This window comes from Capsicum annuum, chromosome 5 (assembly GCF_002878395.1).
Source record: "Capsicum annuum cultivar UCD-10X-F1 chromosome 5, UCD10Xv1.1, whole genome shotgun sequence".
NCBI classification, from domain to species: Eukaryota; Viridiplantae; Streptophyta; class Magnoliopsida; order Solanales; family Solanaceae; genus Capsicum; species Capsicum annuum.
In genome coordinates this window covers 219,475,990-219,492,154 of record NC_061115.1, presented here as the reverse complement: position 1 = coordinate 219,492,154, position 16,165 = coordinate 219,475,990, and the positions used below count along the sequence as shown (strand labels likewise).

At 35.4% G+C, this 16,165-nt stretch overlaps 2 protein-coding genes across 2 annotated transcripts; both read left to right on the top strand.

Annotated features, from left to right (window-relative positions):
- The first annotated feature begins 461 nt into the window (after positions 1–461).
- Positions 462–4,063, top strand: LOC107871377 (copper transport protein ATX1). Its single transcript, XM_016718300.2, has 3 exons — positions 462–714; positions 3,531–3,606; positions 3,728–4,063. Exons 1-3 carry the CDS (start codon positions 706–708, stop codon positions 3,886–3,888), a joined length of 246 nt encoding a protein of 81 aa, XP_016573786.1. The 5' UTR covers positions 462–705; the 3' UTR covers positions 3,889–4,063.
- Positions 4,064–7,798: 3,735 nt separating this feature from the next.
- Positions 7,799–9,511, top strand: LOC107871376 (peroxidase 5). Its single transcript, XM_016718299.2, has 2 exons — positions 7,799–8,226; positions 8,581–9,511. The coding sequence occupies exons 1-2, from the start codon at positions 8,002–8,004 to the stop codon at positions 9,343–9,345; spliced, it is 990 nt and encodes a 329-aa protein (XP_016573785.2). The 5' UTR covers positions 7,799–8,001; the 3' UTR covers positions 9,346–9,511.
- The last annotated feature ends 6,654 nt before the right edge of the window (positions 9,512–16,165 follow it).

Below are 16,165 nucleotides of genomic sequence, written 5' to 3'. Positions count from 1 at the left end.
GGTCGTACATGTAATTTGAGGTCAAGTTAAAAGACAATTTTAAAATTATTTTCAATCTTAAAATTTAAATTTGAGACCCCGAATTATACATAAATATCAGATCACTTTACTTGCCACGCCGTTGATTCACGATAGCCAATTCGATTAATTTTTAATGTTAAATTGAATCAAATTAATTTAATATATTAAACTAAAATTTATATGTTCAAATACTTCGCAATTGTAATTCTTCTCATATTAATATGAATAAAAAATACATTATAAAATATTTGTCAAAATTCATAAAATTTAATTTCAAAAAACAAAACATGACAAGTAATAAAAGTGAACAGAAAGAGTTTATGAACAAACGTAAAATAAATAAATAAAGGACAGTCTGGTATTACTATAAACTCCACTATGCGCGAGGAAGGGCGAACAACAATAAATTTTGATAACGGGTTATTTTTAAAACTTGAACTTTGGTCTCTATTTTACCTGTTACTCTAATGCTTCGCTTCAAATAAATAAATAAATAATTAGGAGAATCTAATTTTTTAAAATTATTATTATTATTATTTTCCTTTTTCTCATGTATAAATTAGCAGCCTTTTTACACCTCTTATAGTCACAAAAAAATCTAAAGGTCCAATTTTTTCTCTCAACTTTGCATCACCAATCCTTGAAAAACCTCACAACTTTCTTATCAATTCACCCTTCATCATCATGTCTCAGGTACTTTGAATTTTCTTTTTATCTTTTTTATATTTTCTTGATTTATAATTACTGTATTGAATCTGTAATTTTTAAGCATAATTTTGAGTTGTTTAATTGATGGGGTTGCTGGATTTTGCATTGTTAGTGTGAATCTTGATTTGGGTAGTTTTTATTTTAGCTGAATAATAAAGGGGTTTGAATGAATTTGTTTGTTAATGTGAAGAAAAATTGATATTAAGGCTTAATCTTGATTTGGGTAGTTTTTATTTTAGCTTAATATAAAAGGGGTTTGAATGTAATTGTTTGTTAATGTTAAGAAAAATTGATGTTAAGGCTTAATCTTGATTTGGGTAGTTTTTATTTTAGCTGAATAATAAAGGGGTTTGAATGAAATTGTTTGTTAATTTGAAGAAAATTTGAGATTAAGGATTAATCTTGATTTTTGATGGTAATTTTGAAGTAATTTGTTGAGGGGTTTGGTAAAGATTTGCTTGTTTTCTTGGAATTTTTTTGTTTTAATTGGAAAAAGATTGAAGCTTTACATAATTTACCTGATAGTTGTTGCTTGTGGGAGGTGGTAGATATCCCGTGGATTGTGTCGAAGTGCGCGAAAGATGGTCCGGACACCATGGTTATTAAAAACAAGTAGAAAATTCCTCTATTTGTTTGAGATTAAGGCGTAGTTGATTGATTGATGACGAGCTTTTTCCTCTTCGTTTCGATGTTTAGGCTTGAGTTTTTTTCTCTTGCATATATAAATAAGAAACAAGTTCAACATTAAAATCTTGATTTTGATGGTAATTTTGAAGTAATTTGTTGAAGGGTTTGGTAAAGATTTGCTTGTTTTCTTGGAATTTTCTTGTTTTAATTGGAAAAAGATTAAAGCTTTACATAATTTACCTGTTAGTTGTTGCTAGTGGGAGGTGGTAGGTATCCTGTGGATTGTGTGTCGAAAGCTGGCCCGGACACCACGGTTATAAAAAGATAGGAAATTCCTCTATTTGTTTGAGATTAAGGCGTAGTTGATCGATTGATTACGAGGTTTTTTCCTCTTCGTTTCGATGTTTAGGCTTAAGTTTTTCCTCTTGCATATGTTAAAAAAAAAACAAGTTCAACATTAAAATCTTGATTTTGTTGGTAATTTTGAAGTAATTTTGTTGAAGAGTTTGATAAGATTTACCTGTTTAGTGGGAATGTTGATCTGGGAAATTCTTGTTTCAGCTAACAAGATGTGGATTCGGAATAATTTTTGTGTTTTGATTTTAAAAAATCGAAGCTTTACATGATTTTGAGCTAAAATTCTTTGATGATGGATGGATTTGTTTGTTTATTGCTATGCCTGATCTGAGCTAGAAGAGTCGGTCCGTTAACGAGTGCGTTGATTGTTTCAAAAATTTATTGACTAGTTTAGTTACTGATACACTACAAACATGGATTGTACCAAAATAGCCACAAAAACAGTCTACAAACACAATACAAAACCGAGACAAGTTGGAAACAAGTCCAAAACCAAGAATGCTACACAATGATGAGATAATAACGTGTATAACCACACCAAAACCGCAACAACACAACAAGGTGGACAACAATATGATAAGAACAATAACAACAAGAGACAACAACTCACGGATTGAAGATTACAAGATACACAAATGGTTACAAGATTACAATGAACAAAGGATAGATAGCTAGACCTTGGTTGGTATAATCTTAAGAACCCCAGAACATGTGATACTCTTGGATCCTTAACACTACACGCAACGGTTAACCAAGAGGGACTTTACCTCCTCTAAACACCAACTTCTCAAGCCATGAATACAACACTAGTGATTCCACACTAGTATCACCCTAATTTCGGGTTGCCTCCTAAAGAGAAGAGAGGACTTGTCTTTCAAAGTGTTATACAACTTACAAATATCATCAAAGTCCAAGACAAAATGACCTACAATGTTCTATTTATACTAGGTTACAACTAAAATACAAAATGACCAAAAGGCCCTTTAATGAAAAGCCTCAAAATGCAGCCCATAGAGTGTAGTGTAGGTTCGGTTTTGGTGTTTGTTGTAGGCCCTCTTTTGCATTTTTCTTGCACACTCCAAGCCTCAGGTTCATTACACTTTCACACGTCCATCCTCGTGGTTGTACTTGTATCAATTACTCTTCTTGATAAGTAATGCATTATTGGCCTACTTTGGTCATTTCACTTATAAATTAATGGATTTTCCCCTTACGGTTAGATTTGATAAGCTACCTTATTTTAACTGTGAAACCTGATTTCATTTCAGATTAGCTATCGAAAAAAATATAGGTCTTCTCTCGGTTCTGAAACTTTACCGCTAATCTTTTTCTTGATTTTCCCAGTGAAAGAGTTGGTCCAAGTATCCCCTTTATTCGTTAAATATCAACGATGGAGCTCTTAGTACTACAATAGTAGCCAAACTGATTCAGAAAAGTGCTTTTTGAACAAGAGCTGCTCGGAGAAACGAGAAAGGAATTAAATGAATAATGCAGTTTTTTCCTAAGTTACTCGGACTCTCCAAAAATGTGGGTGTTGGATCCTTTAGAAATACACTATTTTTGGAGGATCCGACAGGCACCCGTAGACATTTTTGAAGAGTCCGAGCAACTTAGGTTTTTTCATTTGGTTGAAGGAGGGAGAGGGGGTAAATTGTTGTTGCGAGTCTTACAACTCTTTTAGGAACTTAAACTCGCAACAACCTCATGATGTGCCGCCTAATTGACGATTGAGTTATTTTTTTCCTGTTATGATCGTTACTTCACATCTCATAAGCTGTCGATTTAATGCTAAATTGTTTTACCCCTTGTGACGGCAGACTGTTGTTCTCAAGGTTGGCATGTCATGCGAAGGCTGTGTCGGGGCTGTGAAAAGGGTCTTGGGGAAAATGGAAGGTAAGTTACTTATTTGCTTATAGATCTCGTAACAGATAAAACAGCAACGAAAATTGATAGGTCTAAGCCATTGTATCTTAACTAATATCGACTCACGTCTTCCTTCATAAACCATGTTCAGGTGTAGAAACTTTCGACATTGATCTGAAGGAGCAAAAAGTGACGGTGAAGGGCAATGTTCAACCAGACGCTGTTCTCAAGACCGTTTCAAAGACCGGAAAGCCATCTTCGTTCTGGGAAGCAGGAGAAACGGCTAAAACAGAAGCTGTTAGTACAGCTTGACGGTGTCTAATGGCCTCGAATTGTATGTTACGGCTAGAGCTTTATGCGACATCGTCAAGGATTCCTGTAATAGTTAATATCTAAATCGCAATAATTGTCAAGGATTTCGATGTTGTTTTCTTCGATGTAGATGGAGTGTCGTTAATGCATTAGTTATACTAGAATTGCCTCTGCAGATGATATTGTTGTGATTTAATTCTGCCTTAAGGGACTCTTGAAAGTTCGTCTTTTGTATTGCGTCGAGAGAAATGACATCGATGCATTGGAAAGGGCTCGAATTGACTTCATCGAGTCCTGGGAAGAGGGCTGCGTGAATTACTTCGCTGCGTATCAATGACCTTTTATATTTTTTTGTGGTAGCGATAACCATCCTGGTGGTACCTGATGAAATAGTCGAGATATGCACAAGCTGCCCCCGACACCAAAACATAATACATAAACAGACACTCCACTCCAACTTGGTCTCAATTGTCAAATAAGCACTCCAATTTTGAGTATGGACATCAAGGCACCTTAGCTCATTTTTACTGTGTCAGTTGAACACTCCAACTTACGAAATGATCATCTAGACGTCACTCTAAAATTTGTGTGTCACGTCATCAGCGGGTGTCCACGAGACACAGTGAAACGAGTTGGGGTGGTTGTTAGTTGTTTATGCCATATCTTTTAACTTTCATAGGGTATTCACAAAAGCTTTATTTTTGAATAGTAATGTTTAAATAGTTATTCTGCACCTTGTGTGAAGAACCTCAGTGTAAGTTCCAATTGTTGTGGCAAGCATAACTAGGAGAATGAATTTTAAATCGAACCAGGAAAATAAGTACATCAATCAAGAATTAATAAAAGAAGTAATTCAAATTAAGTCATCTCATTCAATTAAATTAAATCCTCTTTTATTTTTTCTGCAATCTCCTTCATATTTCTTTTGATTTTTAACATAAAATAGATTAAAAATTTGAATCAAATTCTCAACTTTCAGGCTTGAGAACCAACGACGTGGTTGGTCATATCTGGGCCTAGTTGGTCACGACCGACACCTCTGGCACATAGGCCACCAATCTGAGGTGTGGCCCCATGCGTGGATCGATCTGCTTTCAATGAAAGTGATACAAACATGGTTAGCGTGGGATACATTAGGATGGGCTTTTACATATGAATGATAGATTGGAGCCCGAAGAAAGCCATGAAGCAATAAAGATCCAAGGCCAAAAATGCTAATTGGTTAATCAAGAAGGGCTCTTGTGGGTTATTTTTTAAAGTAGCCACTCTTGAACTATTTCTGTAGTAAGTTATTTTGGCAAAGGCAATAACTATAAATAATTGTCTTAGCCATTTTATTTTGTAGTTTATGATGTCTATGATGAATTGAGAGCTTTTAAGTTTATAGTTTCTAGGTGAAATCTATCGTTAGATTTTTCAAGTAGTGGTTAATTGTAGTTGACTGATTAGGGTGGATTTCCGATATTGTTGGTGTTAACTTCTTTCGCTTAATCAATCATCGAGTCTCCCTTTTTATGGAATCAATTTGGTTGTCTCGTCTTTGATGGAGTCGGAGTTATTGTTGTTTGATTGGGTTCAATCGAGAGGTGATAGAAGATATAAGTCCTTTGTTGCTCGTAAAATCCATTCGAATCTCGATAATTCCACATATCCTTTTTCTTTGTTTTCTCTTTTTTTTTTCTCTTTCTTCTTTGATTCTTATCAGAAAGCACCAATGACTAGTTTGATATGTGGGAGACTCATTAGCCTATAAACCCTTTAACATTACTCTATTTATCTGACGTGGGACAATTGACATATAACAATCGTCCCTGCTTGAGAACCAATGGCCGCATTGGCTACGACTGTCACTCCTCTTGGGTCCAAGCCACCACTCTGAATCACGGCCCCACACATGGATCGATCCGCTCTCAATGAAAGGACCAATATTATAGACCAAACTGGAGAGCTTTATCCAAAAGACTATAAACCCTTTAACATTTCTCTATTTATTTGTTGGACAATTGGCATATAACAATGTCCCTGCTTGAGAACCAACGACCTCGTTGGTCACGGCTAGACCCAATTGGTCATGAATGGTACCCCTCTTGGGTCCAAGCAAAAGATAAATTGGATAAATTGGAACAGATAAATTGGAAAGCTAGGACAAAATAGCCTCTTCATTGGCAAAAGATTCTTTTTTTTTGTTGTTGATAAAATAGGAAAGAAGTTGGTAGAATAACTTATCAGAAAACAGTTGTAATGATAAAAGTCAAGGCTTTTTAATAACATATTATAGGGAGTTGACATTAACATAGATGATAGAACATAGTGGCTAACAACTAAGAAAATAAACAAGTAAATTCAATTTCCAAATGGGATTTATTTATCTAAACAAGCATACTGAACTTGTTTATTTTGCATTCTGTATTAGTTTATATGCTTTAATGTTTTTTTATTATTATATTGTTATTTGTCCTGAGATGGGGTCTATCGAAAATAACTTCTCTATTTCACCTGAGGTAGCGGTATGATTTGCGTACATTTTATCCTCCCCAGACCCCACTATGTGGGAATACACTAAGTACGTTATTGTTGTTGTTAATGAACTTTAAGTGGGATTTGTTTAATCGTCAAGAAATGTATTTAACTTATATATACTGACAATTTGATAAAACTTTACCTTATTAAATGTACGTTTAATCTTTTGTAGTAGGTCATTCGCGTTATTTTTCAGGTTACTAATCCCACTTATGATAGATCGTTACATGTAATTTTCGATTTGATAGTGTAAAAGGATAAGTTTGTCACTTTATAGAAGTTAAACTCGAAAGACATTAACAGATAAGTGTTAATCGATAAGAATGAAAGTATAAACATCAAGAAACTCTTGCAATTCTGTCAATAGATATTTTTTTACCTCATCAACATTTGATAACGAGTCAAAAATTAATGAGGTTGCTACGACACACTTCAACTTCACAGTAGTCCTACTATTCCTGAACTCAATGTTAGCGTATTTTTGTCATCCTTTTGTGCTGATGTAACACCTTTATTACATAAAATGGACTCCACGTTAACGGTGTCACGTCAGCTAAAAAGGTTGACAAAAAGTGTCACGTCAACTAAAAAAGTTGATAAAAATAAGTTAAAATTTAGTTCAGGGGTAATAGGGACCCGTGAAGTTGGAGTGTGTCGTAGCAATTGATGAACCGCGATATACTCAGAAATAATAATGTAATATCTGTCCAGCATTTGTTTGCCGTTAATTAGTCTGTTATACATCACAAGTTACTTGTCACTTGATGAACCCTGATATACTCCAGAATAATACATTAGCAGCTGTAATTTGGAATGGATGCACTTGACGATATGAACCATTTGAAAAATAAACGTATTCAATTTCTCTGACTTACATTCCATGGCCGGAAAAATAACTTCTTGATATTGATACCAGTTAGTTTGAAGGATTCAACAACGAGGAAGATTGACTTTTTTTTGTAACAGCTCAACGAGATTCCCTTCTTTGTTTGTTTGACTCGAAGGAGAAGAGCCCGTTGAGTTATTAAGAATCATAATGTCGGGAGATAAGCATTCAGTACCCCCTTGAACAATGGCCAAAGTTGTTACGACACACTCCAACTTCAAAGGAGTCCTGTTAACCCCTTAACTCAATTTTAGCGTATTTTTGTCACTCTTGTGCTGACGTGACACCTTTATTACATAAAATAGGCTCACGTCAAAGGTGCCACGTCAGCTAAAAAGAATGACAAAAATACGCTAAACTTTAGTTACCGGGGGTAATAGGGACCCCCGTGAAGTCGTAGCAAATTTGATCATAGTTCGGGGTACTAGATGCTTTGAAAAATATGACTATCAAGTGTCAACTTAAACTTTTCACGGATATAAAAATGTGGTGGTATCTGTGGAATTCTTCAAAGTCATACAACTTTTTTTTGTTAAAAAAAAAACTTCAACTTTGATGTTTGTATTACAGGCAATAATGTTATGTTTTAATATTGAGAAAAAGATTCCTCCAATGCATAATGCAAACTATAAAATGCTTCATGGTGTTTCATAAATTATCCATCACTTCATAAATTACCTGTTTTTGAGCCATAAAGGGGGAAAAAGATGGATTTGAAGGTGATTGCGTTTATTTCTTGCTTGATTTTCTCTCTTTCAGTTTCAACGTTGGCAAAACGACCACCTTCCTGTCCGCTTAAAGTAGGTTACTATAGCCATACTTGTCCGTCTGCTGAAGCCATTGTGAGAAATGTTGTGTATAAAGCCGTGTCTCGTAATCCAGGCATAGCTGGTGGACTTATCAGGCTGCATTTTCATGATTGCTTCGTGAGGGTACGTTGATGTCTTTTCTCTCTAATGTGCTAGTGCAATCTCATTCTTTGCGTCACTTTTTTCTGCACGTTGAAACGTGTGATCATTTCATCTGAACACTTACGCTGTTAGAGAAAAAGAGCACATTTTTGTTACTAGCTAATATTATGTCTCAACACGCCTCCTCACGTGTGGCCTGATGCTTTTTTTGCTTTTTAGTTGATGGTAGATTTGAAATTGTGATCGTGTGGAATGGTGTTACTCCTGCCTCGTTAAGCTTTTAGTTGAGGTGGTAACAGAGTTCAACGCGTGTTGTTACTCTTGATAATTTCATCAACTTAATACTTTTTTCTGCATTTTTTTTACGTATTTTAGGGATGTGATGCATCTGTACTACTGGATGGACCGGATTCAGAAAAGGAAAGCGTAGCGAACAAGAACAGTTTACGAGGTTTTGAAGTGATTGATGAAGCTAAGAAGCAGCTCGAGGCTGCATGCCCGGGAACTGTCTCGTGTGCTGACATTCTTGCCTTTGCAGCACGCGACAGTTCCTACAAAGTTGGGAAAATAAACTATAATGTCCAAGCAGGACGTCGTGATGGATATGTTTCCATCAAAAAGGAGGCCTTAGATAATCTTCCTTCTCCGTTTGTCGGTGTCAAGGAACTAATCAAGAGCTTTACAAGAAAAGGGATGTCAGTTGATGAAATGGTGACCCTTTCTGGTGCACATTCTATTGGCATTGCTCATTGTGCTGTTTTCGCGAACCGTATATACCCTCAAAACAAACAACAAAATCTGCCAATCGATCGCGAATACAGAAAGATGTTGAAGTCCATTTGCCCACCAGAAGCACTTACAAATGGAACAGGAGTAGCTAATCCTGCTCATCTCGATGTCATGACACCAAACAAATTGGATAACAAATACTACATGGATTTAATGAGTAAGAAGGGACTTCTAGTTTCTGATCAAACACTGATGAGCGATCCTAAAACCGCGAATTTGGTGAACTTTAACGCGAGGTATGGGCGCGTTTGGGGTAAGAAGTTTGCGGATGCAATGGTGCATATGGGAACTTTGGATGTCCTCACGGGATGGAAGGGCGAGATCAGGAAGAACTGTCATTCCGTCAACTAATTATTTGTCATTTTTTTTCGCCTTTTTGAGTTTTGTAAAGCTCTCGAGTACTATTTCAGCTTTCTTGCTATTGTTTCAATATTTGTTCAACTGTAACAGATGAATCTTCTTAATAAAGTTTGAGCGTCTCAACAAAAAGAGAATGAAATGCCTTTTAGATTCTCCGGATGTTAATTGCACTAGAGTAATGAGTCTAAAGCTTGACGATCATATGAACCTGATATCACTCTCGCGAACGTGAGGGAAAAAAAGGCGGTATGACCTATCTTACTCAGAAATCTACTCACCTTGTAGAGCTTGATCATCGGTGATCTAAAGTCAAACACTAATAAGAGGCCTCTCGAACTGATCTAACAAGACAATATAATCAATAAGTCGATGGACTTAGTTTCTGAAGTAGATCAATCAAGCCAGACCAAGAAAAATCGTTGATATAGAAAAACCGAGTTATATAATAGGAATGGAGTTATTGTTAGGTCTTGTGTAGTTTTGATGATTGACATTGTAACACCCCAACTAACTTAGGATAAGGAGTTCCATATCGGTAAAACTTACTACCTAGTGACGCGTTTTAAAGTCATGCGAGTCTAGGCGCAGAGCGGACAATATCACTAGACACTAATGGATGGGCTGTTACAAATATGGTATCAGAGCCACTCCTGTGTCAGCCTTGTCGATGGGGCAAAGCGAGGAAGTCAAACCTCAATCTTGAGTCTAGTCAAATCCCATTTGGTGATGCAAAGCGAGGACGCTGAGTTCATAAGAGGGGGTGTATGTAACACCCCAACCTAGGATAAGAAGTCCCACATCGGTAAAACATAGGAGAGATGCCAGCTAGTAGATGGACTGTTACAAAAATGGTATCAGAGCCACTTCTGTGTCGGCCTTGTCGGTAGGGCAAATCGAGGAGGGCAAACCTCAATCTTGAGTTTAGTCAAATCCCATTCGGTGGGGCAAAGCGAGAACGCTGAGTTCATAAAAGGAGGTGTATGTAACACCCTAACTTAGGATAAGGAGTCCCACACAGGATAAGGAGTCCCACACAGGGGGACCACATGCATTTTTGGGGTGCTCGAGCACCCATTAAACTCGACGTAGAAGAGGTATAATTATATAAGAAACAGTGAAAAAATGGTGAAATATATAAAAAAGCACTCAGAGAACAAAAGCATGGCTGAGTGTTCTGGCTTTAGGCATAACTTCCATGTCTCCCATCCTGGGATCGAATCCTTGCAGCGGCATTGTTTAATAAATTTATTTTAAACCACCCACAGCCTAAAACTGTTGGGTCCGCCACTGGTCCCACATCGGTAAAACATAGGAGAGATGATTTTTTCTAAACCACCCACAGCTTAAAATTATTGGGTCCGCCACTGGTCCCACATCGATAAAACATAGGAGAGATGCTGGCTAGACAGACAAACCTCAGTCTTGAGTTTAGTCAAATCTCATTCGGTGGGGCAAAACGAGAACGTTGAGTTCAACTTAGGATAAGAGTGGGGCAAAGCGAGAACGTTGAGTTATACACTTTTTGGTAACTTTAACACCGTCAGTTTTGTGCCGTTAAAATAAAAAGGCATAACTCACTAAAAAAGTGAGTTAAGCCTATTTTTGTGCCACTTTAAAGTTCATGACATATTTTAGTACTTTTTTTAAATTGATGGCATAATTTGATCGTCGACTCGTCTTATGAGTTTTGAAAAAGTTTTAGTACTATTTATTCATCTATGGTTCAACCTTTGTTAAATTGCCTCGACTGATCTGGATTTGCGCCTCGTAAATTTAATTTAAGGATAAGCACTCCCTACCAAGTATGAGAGTTTTGCACACACATAAGATCCCTTTGGAGTGAAATAAATTGTTATTTGCTTCAACAATTTATCCACAAATATTGTCAATGTCATGAATCATATAGGTTTATCCAATTTCATCTAAAGCTTATATATAGGGCCAATTATTGACCTTCTATGTGAACTAACAATCGAAAACAACATCTCTATTCTACGAGGTAGTGATAAAATCGGTGTATATTCTACCTTCCCTATATTTTACTCGTGAGATTTCACTGGATACGTTGTTGTCAGTAGATAATATCTAGCAATTGATATGCTTATCTTTCTGAGTTAATGGTCAAAAGTACACATTTTAACTATCATTTTTTCGTCAGCTTCATGCTTTAACTATCAGTTATTTCATTTTCCTATCTGAACTATCATCATCTATTGTATTAAAATACATCTCGAAGCTAATTAGTCCAACTATTAGTTGTTCCTTTTTTCTTACCAGAAATATCACCATCTATCTATTAGTTAAACATACATAGTAGAATAGATGGTGATATTTCAGGTAAAAAAAGGAAGAGTAAAATATCTAGTATTCCCGAACTATGATCAAATTTGCTACGACACACTCCAACTTCACGGGGTCCTATTATCCCCTCGAACTAAATTTTAGCATATTTTTGTCAACCTTTTTAGCTGACGTGGCATCTTTTGTCAACCTTTTTAGCTAACGAAGCCCCTTTAACGTGGACCCCAATTTATGTAATAAAGGTGTTACATCAACATAAAAGATTGACAAAAATATGCTGAAATTGAGTTTGGGAGGGGGAGGGGGGGGGGGGGTTATAGGACCCCTGTGAAGTCGGAGCATGTCGTACCAACTTTGATTATATTTCGAGGGGTACTGAATGCTTATCTCAAAAAGGAAACAACTAATAGTTAGAATGTGAAACTTACGAAAACGTGATAGTTCATATGTGTTCTTGACCAATATCTCTATCTTTTTCTTTCATTAAAAGAAGAGGGAAAAAAAACCCTTTTCATCTAGAAGCTTCGTCGTAATCGTAAAGCTTTAAACAAAGAGGTTGGACTGTTTACTTCATTAATTTGATTTCACTTTACGTAAAATTAAAAATAGGGGCCGGGTAGACAAAGAAGGCTCCTTTAATAGATAACGAGCGAACAACAAGCACCTATTCCTATCAAAAAGAAAAGCAACAAATGAAATTTAAACTTGAAGAAGCGAGTCTCTGTCACAGACACATAGGCAAGGCACTTGCAAAATGAGACACGTGTTGTCCTCCAATTTGAAACCTAGAAAGTATTAGTATTATGATTTTCTTTTAAATGATTTTTTTTTACATCATTTATCGAGGTACTAGAAACAACAAATTAAAATTAATTTTCTCCTATTTACTATATAGTGATTTAAAATCAAATTATTGATCAATCAAATTAAGAAAAAGAGATCACGAGAGTTGTCTTATCATATAGGTTATCTTATTGTTATAAAATTTTATTAATAATAACTTAATCACAATTATGTAAATTAATTGTCATTTAGTCAATAATAATGCATATTTAATTTAGTTTAATTACTTTAATTGTACAATTACTAGTTTGCATGACAACTTCAAACATCAAAGGCATTTTTTTTTTTTCAAACATCACAAGACACAAAATATGAAATAATTGTCAAATATTCTTTTATCATTAAGTATCTATGTAAATCAAGAGTAGTCAAATTTAAATTTAAAAAAAACATAATTAATATGTGTGATTGAAGGGGAGCCATAGAGTAATCGGTAACAGGAGCGGAGCCAGCTTTTTACTAGGGGTTCATCCGAACCTCATTCGATGAAAAATTATATTATTAACATATGATTAAAATGATTTTTACATATATATTGAAGATGTTGAATCCTCTTTGATTAATTTTTCTTCAAATTTTAAACTCCCTCAGCAGAAATCCTGGCTTTGTCTTTGACCGGTAAAGTTACCGTGATGTTACTAGCAGGTTACAAATTTAAGTTGTGAAAACAATTTCTTACAGAAATGTGAGGAAGTTAAGGCTGCATATAATATATCCCTATAGTTCGACTCTTTTCCTGGATCCCACGAATAGCGGAAACACTAGTTCTTCGAGCTAACTTTTTTTAATTAATAGATGTAATTAAGTAAAATAAATCCTTAAACTAAATAGTTTCTGAAAGATAATTTCAAGTCAATAAAAATCAAGTAAAATAAAGTATTGAATTTTTAATGATTTTTTTCCTATTTTATATTTTCTCATATATAAGTTCTAGAGCTAAATAAATTGAAACAAATGCATTTATTAACCATGCAAGGTGGTTGTAGCTACACTATACTAGACAATGACAATTTCCAAGAATTTTGACAAATAAGCATATTATTTATTACTTTACATTGACATTCGAAACAGACGAAAAAGAAAAATAAGTCAAATAAATTAAAATAGATGAAGTAATATTTCTTGTTTACGTAACATAAGAAAATAGAGTAAAAATGAAATTCACTTATTTTTCGAAAAAAAAAATATAACTATTTTTGTTCATATTGAACACACCCTGTAAGTCTATAGTAAGTAAATGTTCATTCTTAATCGAAATTAAGTTTCGAATTTAAGTTGATATTCTAAATTTATTTAATGTGAATTTAAATTAACAAGGCTCCAAATCGGATAATGAATATGTCAAAGATAGTCATTGGACCATGCATGATTAATTATTGCATTGGACATTAATGGCAATTAATTGTGATGTGGTAGTAGGTGTCAAATGTGGCCCTTCTTTTTCACCTAAATGTTGAAAATTTTATTGTATGATTATTTGTTCATAGAATTAATTAATTGCTTTTATTTCAGCTCTATTTCATATGGAGTACAAGATAGTGTAAAAGAAATATACATTATAAAATCACTTAAAATATAATTATAAATATTAATAAGTAACTTTTAGAAAAATGTGAACATTCTTTTATAGAAAAACTGAAAATGCTCTTGTAAACATATTTCTATATATTATTCGTACATAGTTCGAGCTCTAATATGGAGAAAATCATACTGAGAGTGGTGGCGGAGCCACCCTGGATTCAAGGGTTCATTCGAACCCCTTTCGATGAAAAATTATATTATTTGTATATTATTTTTACATGGTCAAATTTTTTTTTATGTATAGATAGGGCATGTCGAACCCCCTTCGACTAGTCCATATGTTTACTTCTGAATACACTCAATGAAAATCCTGGCTCCATCACTGAGTGAGAGAGTCATTTTTAGAATAGACTATGCAATGCATGATCTGAATTAGTCGGGGTTCCTATTAGGAAAGACGGGCACACAATCAAAGAGCCCGACAGGGTAGCAGCGGAAAATACCCTAGACTAAACTTTTCCTTTTAACTTGAACCAAGAGGAGACAAATAAACTCAAGCAAAATAGAGTAATATACAGCAAAAAACTCAACCAAATGAAACAAGACAAGAATAAAGGCAATCACACGAGACACAAGATTTACGTGGAAAACCCTTCAGTGTGAAGAGTAAAAAATCACGGGACCAAAACCTCCACTATAATCACCAAAGAGTTACAATATTGTCCTCCAAAATGGCCACCAAACAAGTGCCAAACAACAAGAAACAATACATAATCCACAGCACCAAACACTAGAGAAATAAAGGAGTGAAAGCACAAAAAATGCAGCTACTATTCCGGAGTGAAGAACAGGATCTACCGGCCACCAAATCAAGTTCTGTTAGTTCCTAATCAAAGATTGAGATAAGGAACAAGCAGTCCAAAAATCAGCTTAATCGGACAAGAAACAAAGCGGGAATCGCAATTTAAAGTTGACAGCTATGGCTAAAATTTAGGTGCGAAAATCAGCTTTATTTTTCTCTCTTTGGCTACTGAAAACTCTCTTTTTGTGATGGTGAATACGACCTAAAAAGATAAATATATATGCCCCATAGTAATGGATCTATGGGCAAAAGTGGGTTGGTCCAAATTGGGCTTCATTTTATCCACATAGGAAGAGACAAAGACCCAATAACCCAACAATTCTGCCCCTCCCAACTATGTGGAGGAGACCGCCATCCCGGCGATCATGCAATAATCTTCAAACTTCCCTCTTGGCAAAGCTTTATTCATCATGTTGAAACCATTATCATCCGCATGAATCTTCTCAAGTTCAAGCAACTTAGAATCCAACACATCCCGAATCCAATGGTATCTCACATCAATGTGTTTAGACCGACCATGAAATGTAGAATTCTTACCAAGATGTATGGCACTGTGACTGTTGCAATGAAGCACATACCTCTCTTGAGCACAACCAAGTTCCCCCAAGAATCTCTTCATCCAAAGCAATTCTTTACAAGCCTTAATGGCAGCAATAAGATCAACTTCTGTAGTAGATAGAGCAACACATTTTTGCAACCTAGATTGCCAAGACACAGCTTCCTCTGCAAAAGTAACCAAATACCCTAAAGTAGACTTACGAGTATCAACATCATCGGCCATATCTGAATCAGTATAACCACAAAGACTAGGCTTCCCTATACCAAAACACAAACTCAGACTAGAAGTGCGATAAAGATATCTCATAATCCACTTCACAACATTTCAATGTTCTCTTCCCGGATTAGAAAGAAAACGACTAACAACACCAATAGCATGAGCAATATCTGGTCTTGTGCAAACCATTGCATACATCAAACTACCAACAGCTGAAGCATAAGGAACTTTCTTCATATCTTTCTTCTCATCATCACTGGAAGGACACTGCTTCGTGCTCAACTTGAAGTGCATAGCTAAAGGTGTATTGACAACCTTAGCCTTGTCCATGTTAAACCTTCGAAGTACTTTCTGAATGTACTTCTCTCGTGATAACCACAACTTCTTGGCCTTTCTATCATAGACAATCTGCATGCCAAGAATCTGCTTTGCTGGTCCTAAGTCTTTCATAGAAAAAGACTTACTCAACTCTTGCTTCAACTTTTGAATCCTGTAGGCATTATGACCAA

Excerpts from the sequence above, each read along its gene's own strand:
- LOC107871377 (XM_016718300.2), top strand. Across the intron at positions 3,607-3,727 it reads GGTCTTGGGGAAAATGGAAG|GTGTAGAAACTTTCGACATT; the intron begins GTAAGTTACTTA and ends AACCATGTTCAG.
- LOC107871376 (XM_016718299.2), top strand. The coding sequence starts at position 8,002 with ATGGATTTGAAGGTGATTGCGTTTATTTCTTGCTTGATTTTCTCTCTT. Across the intron at positions 8,227-8,580 it reads TTCATGATTGCTTCGTGAGG|GGATGTGATGCATCTGTACT; the intron begins GTACGTTGATGT and ends TACGTATTTTAG.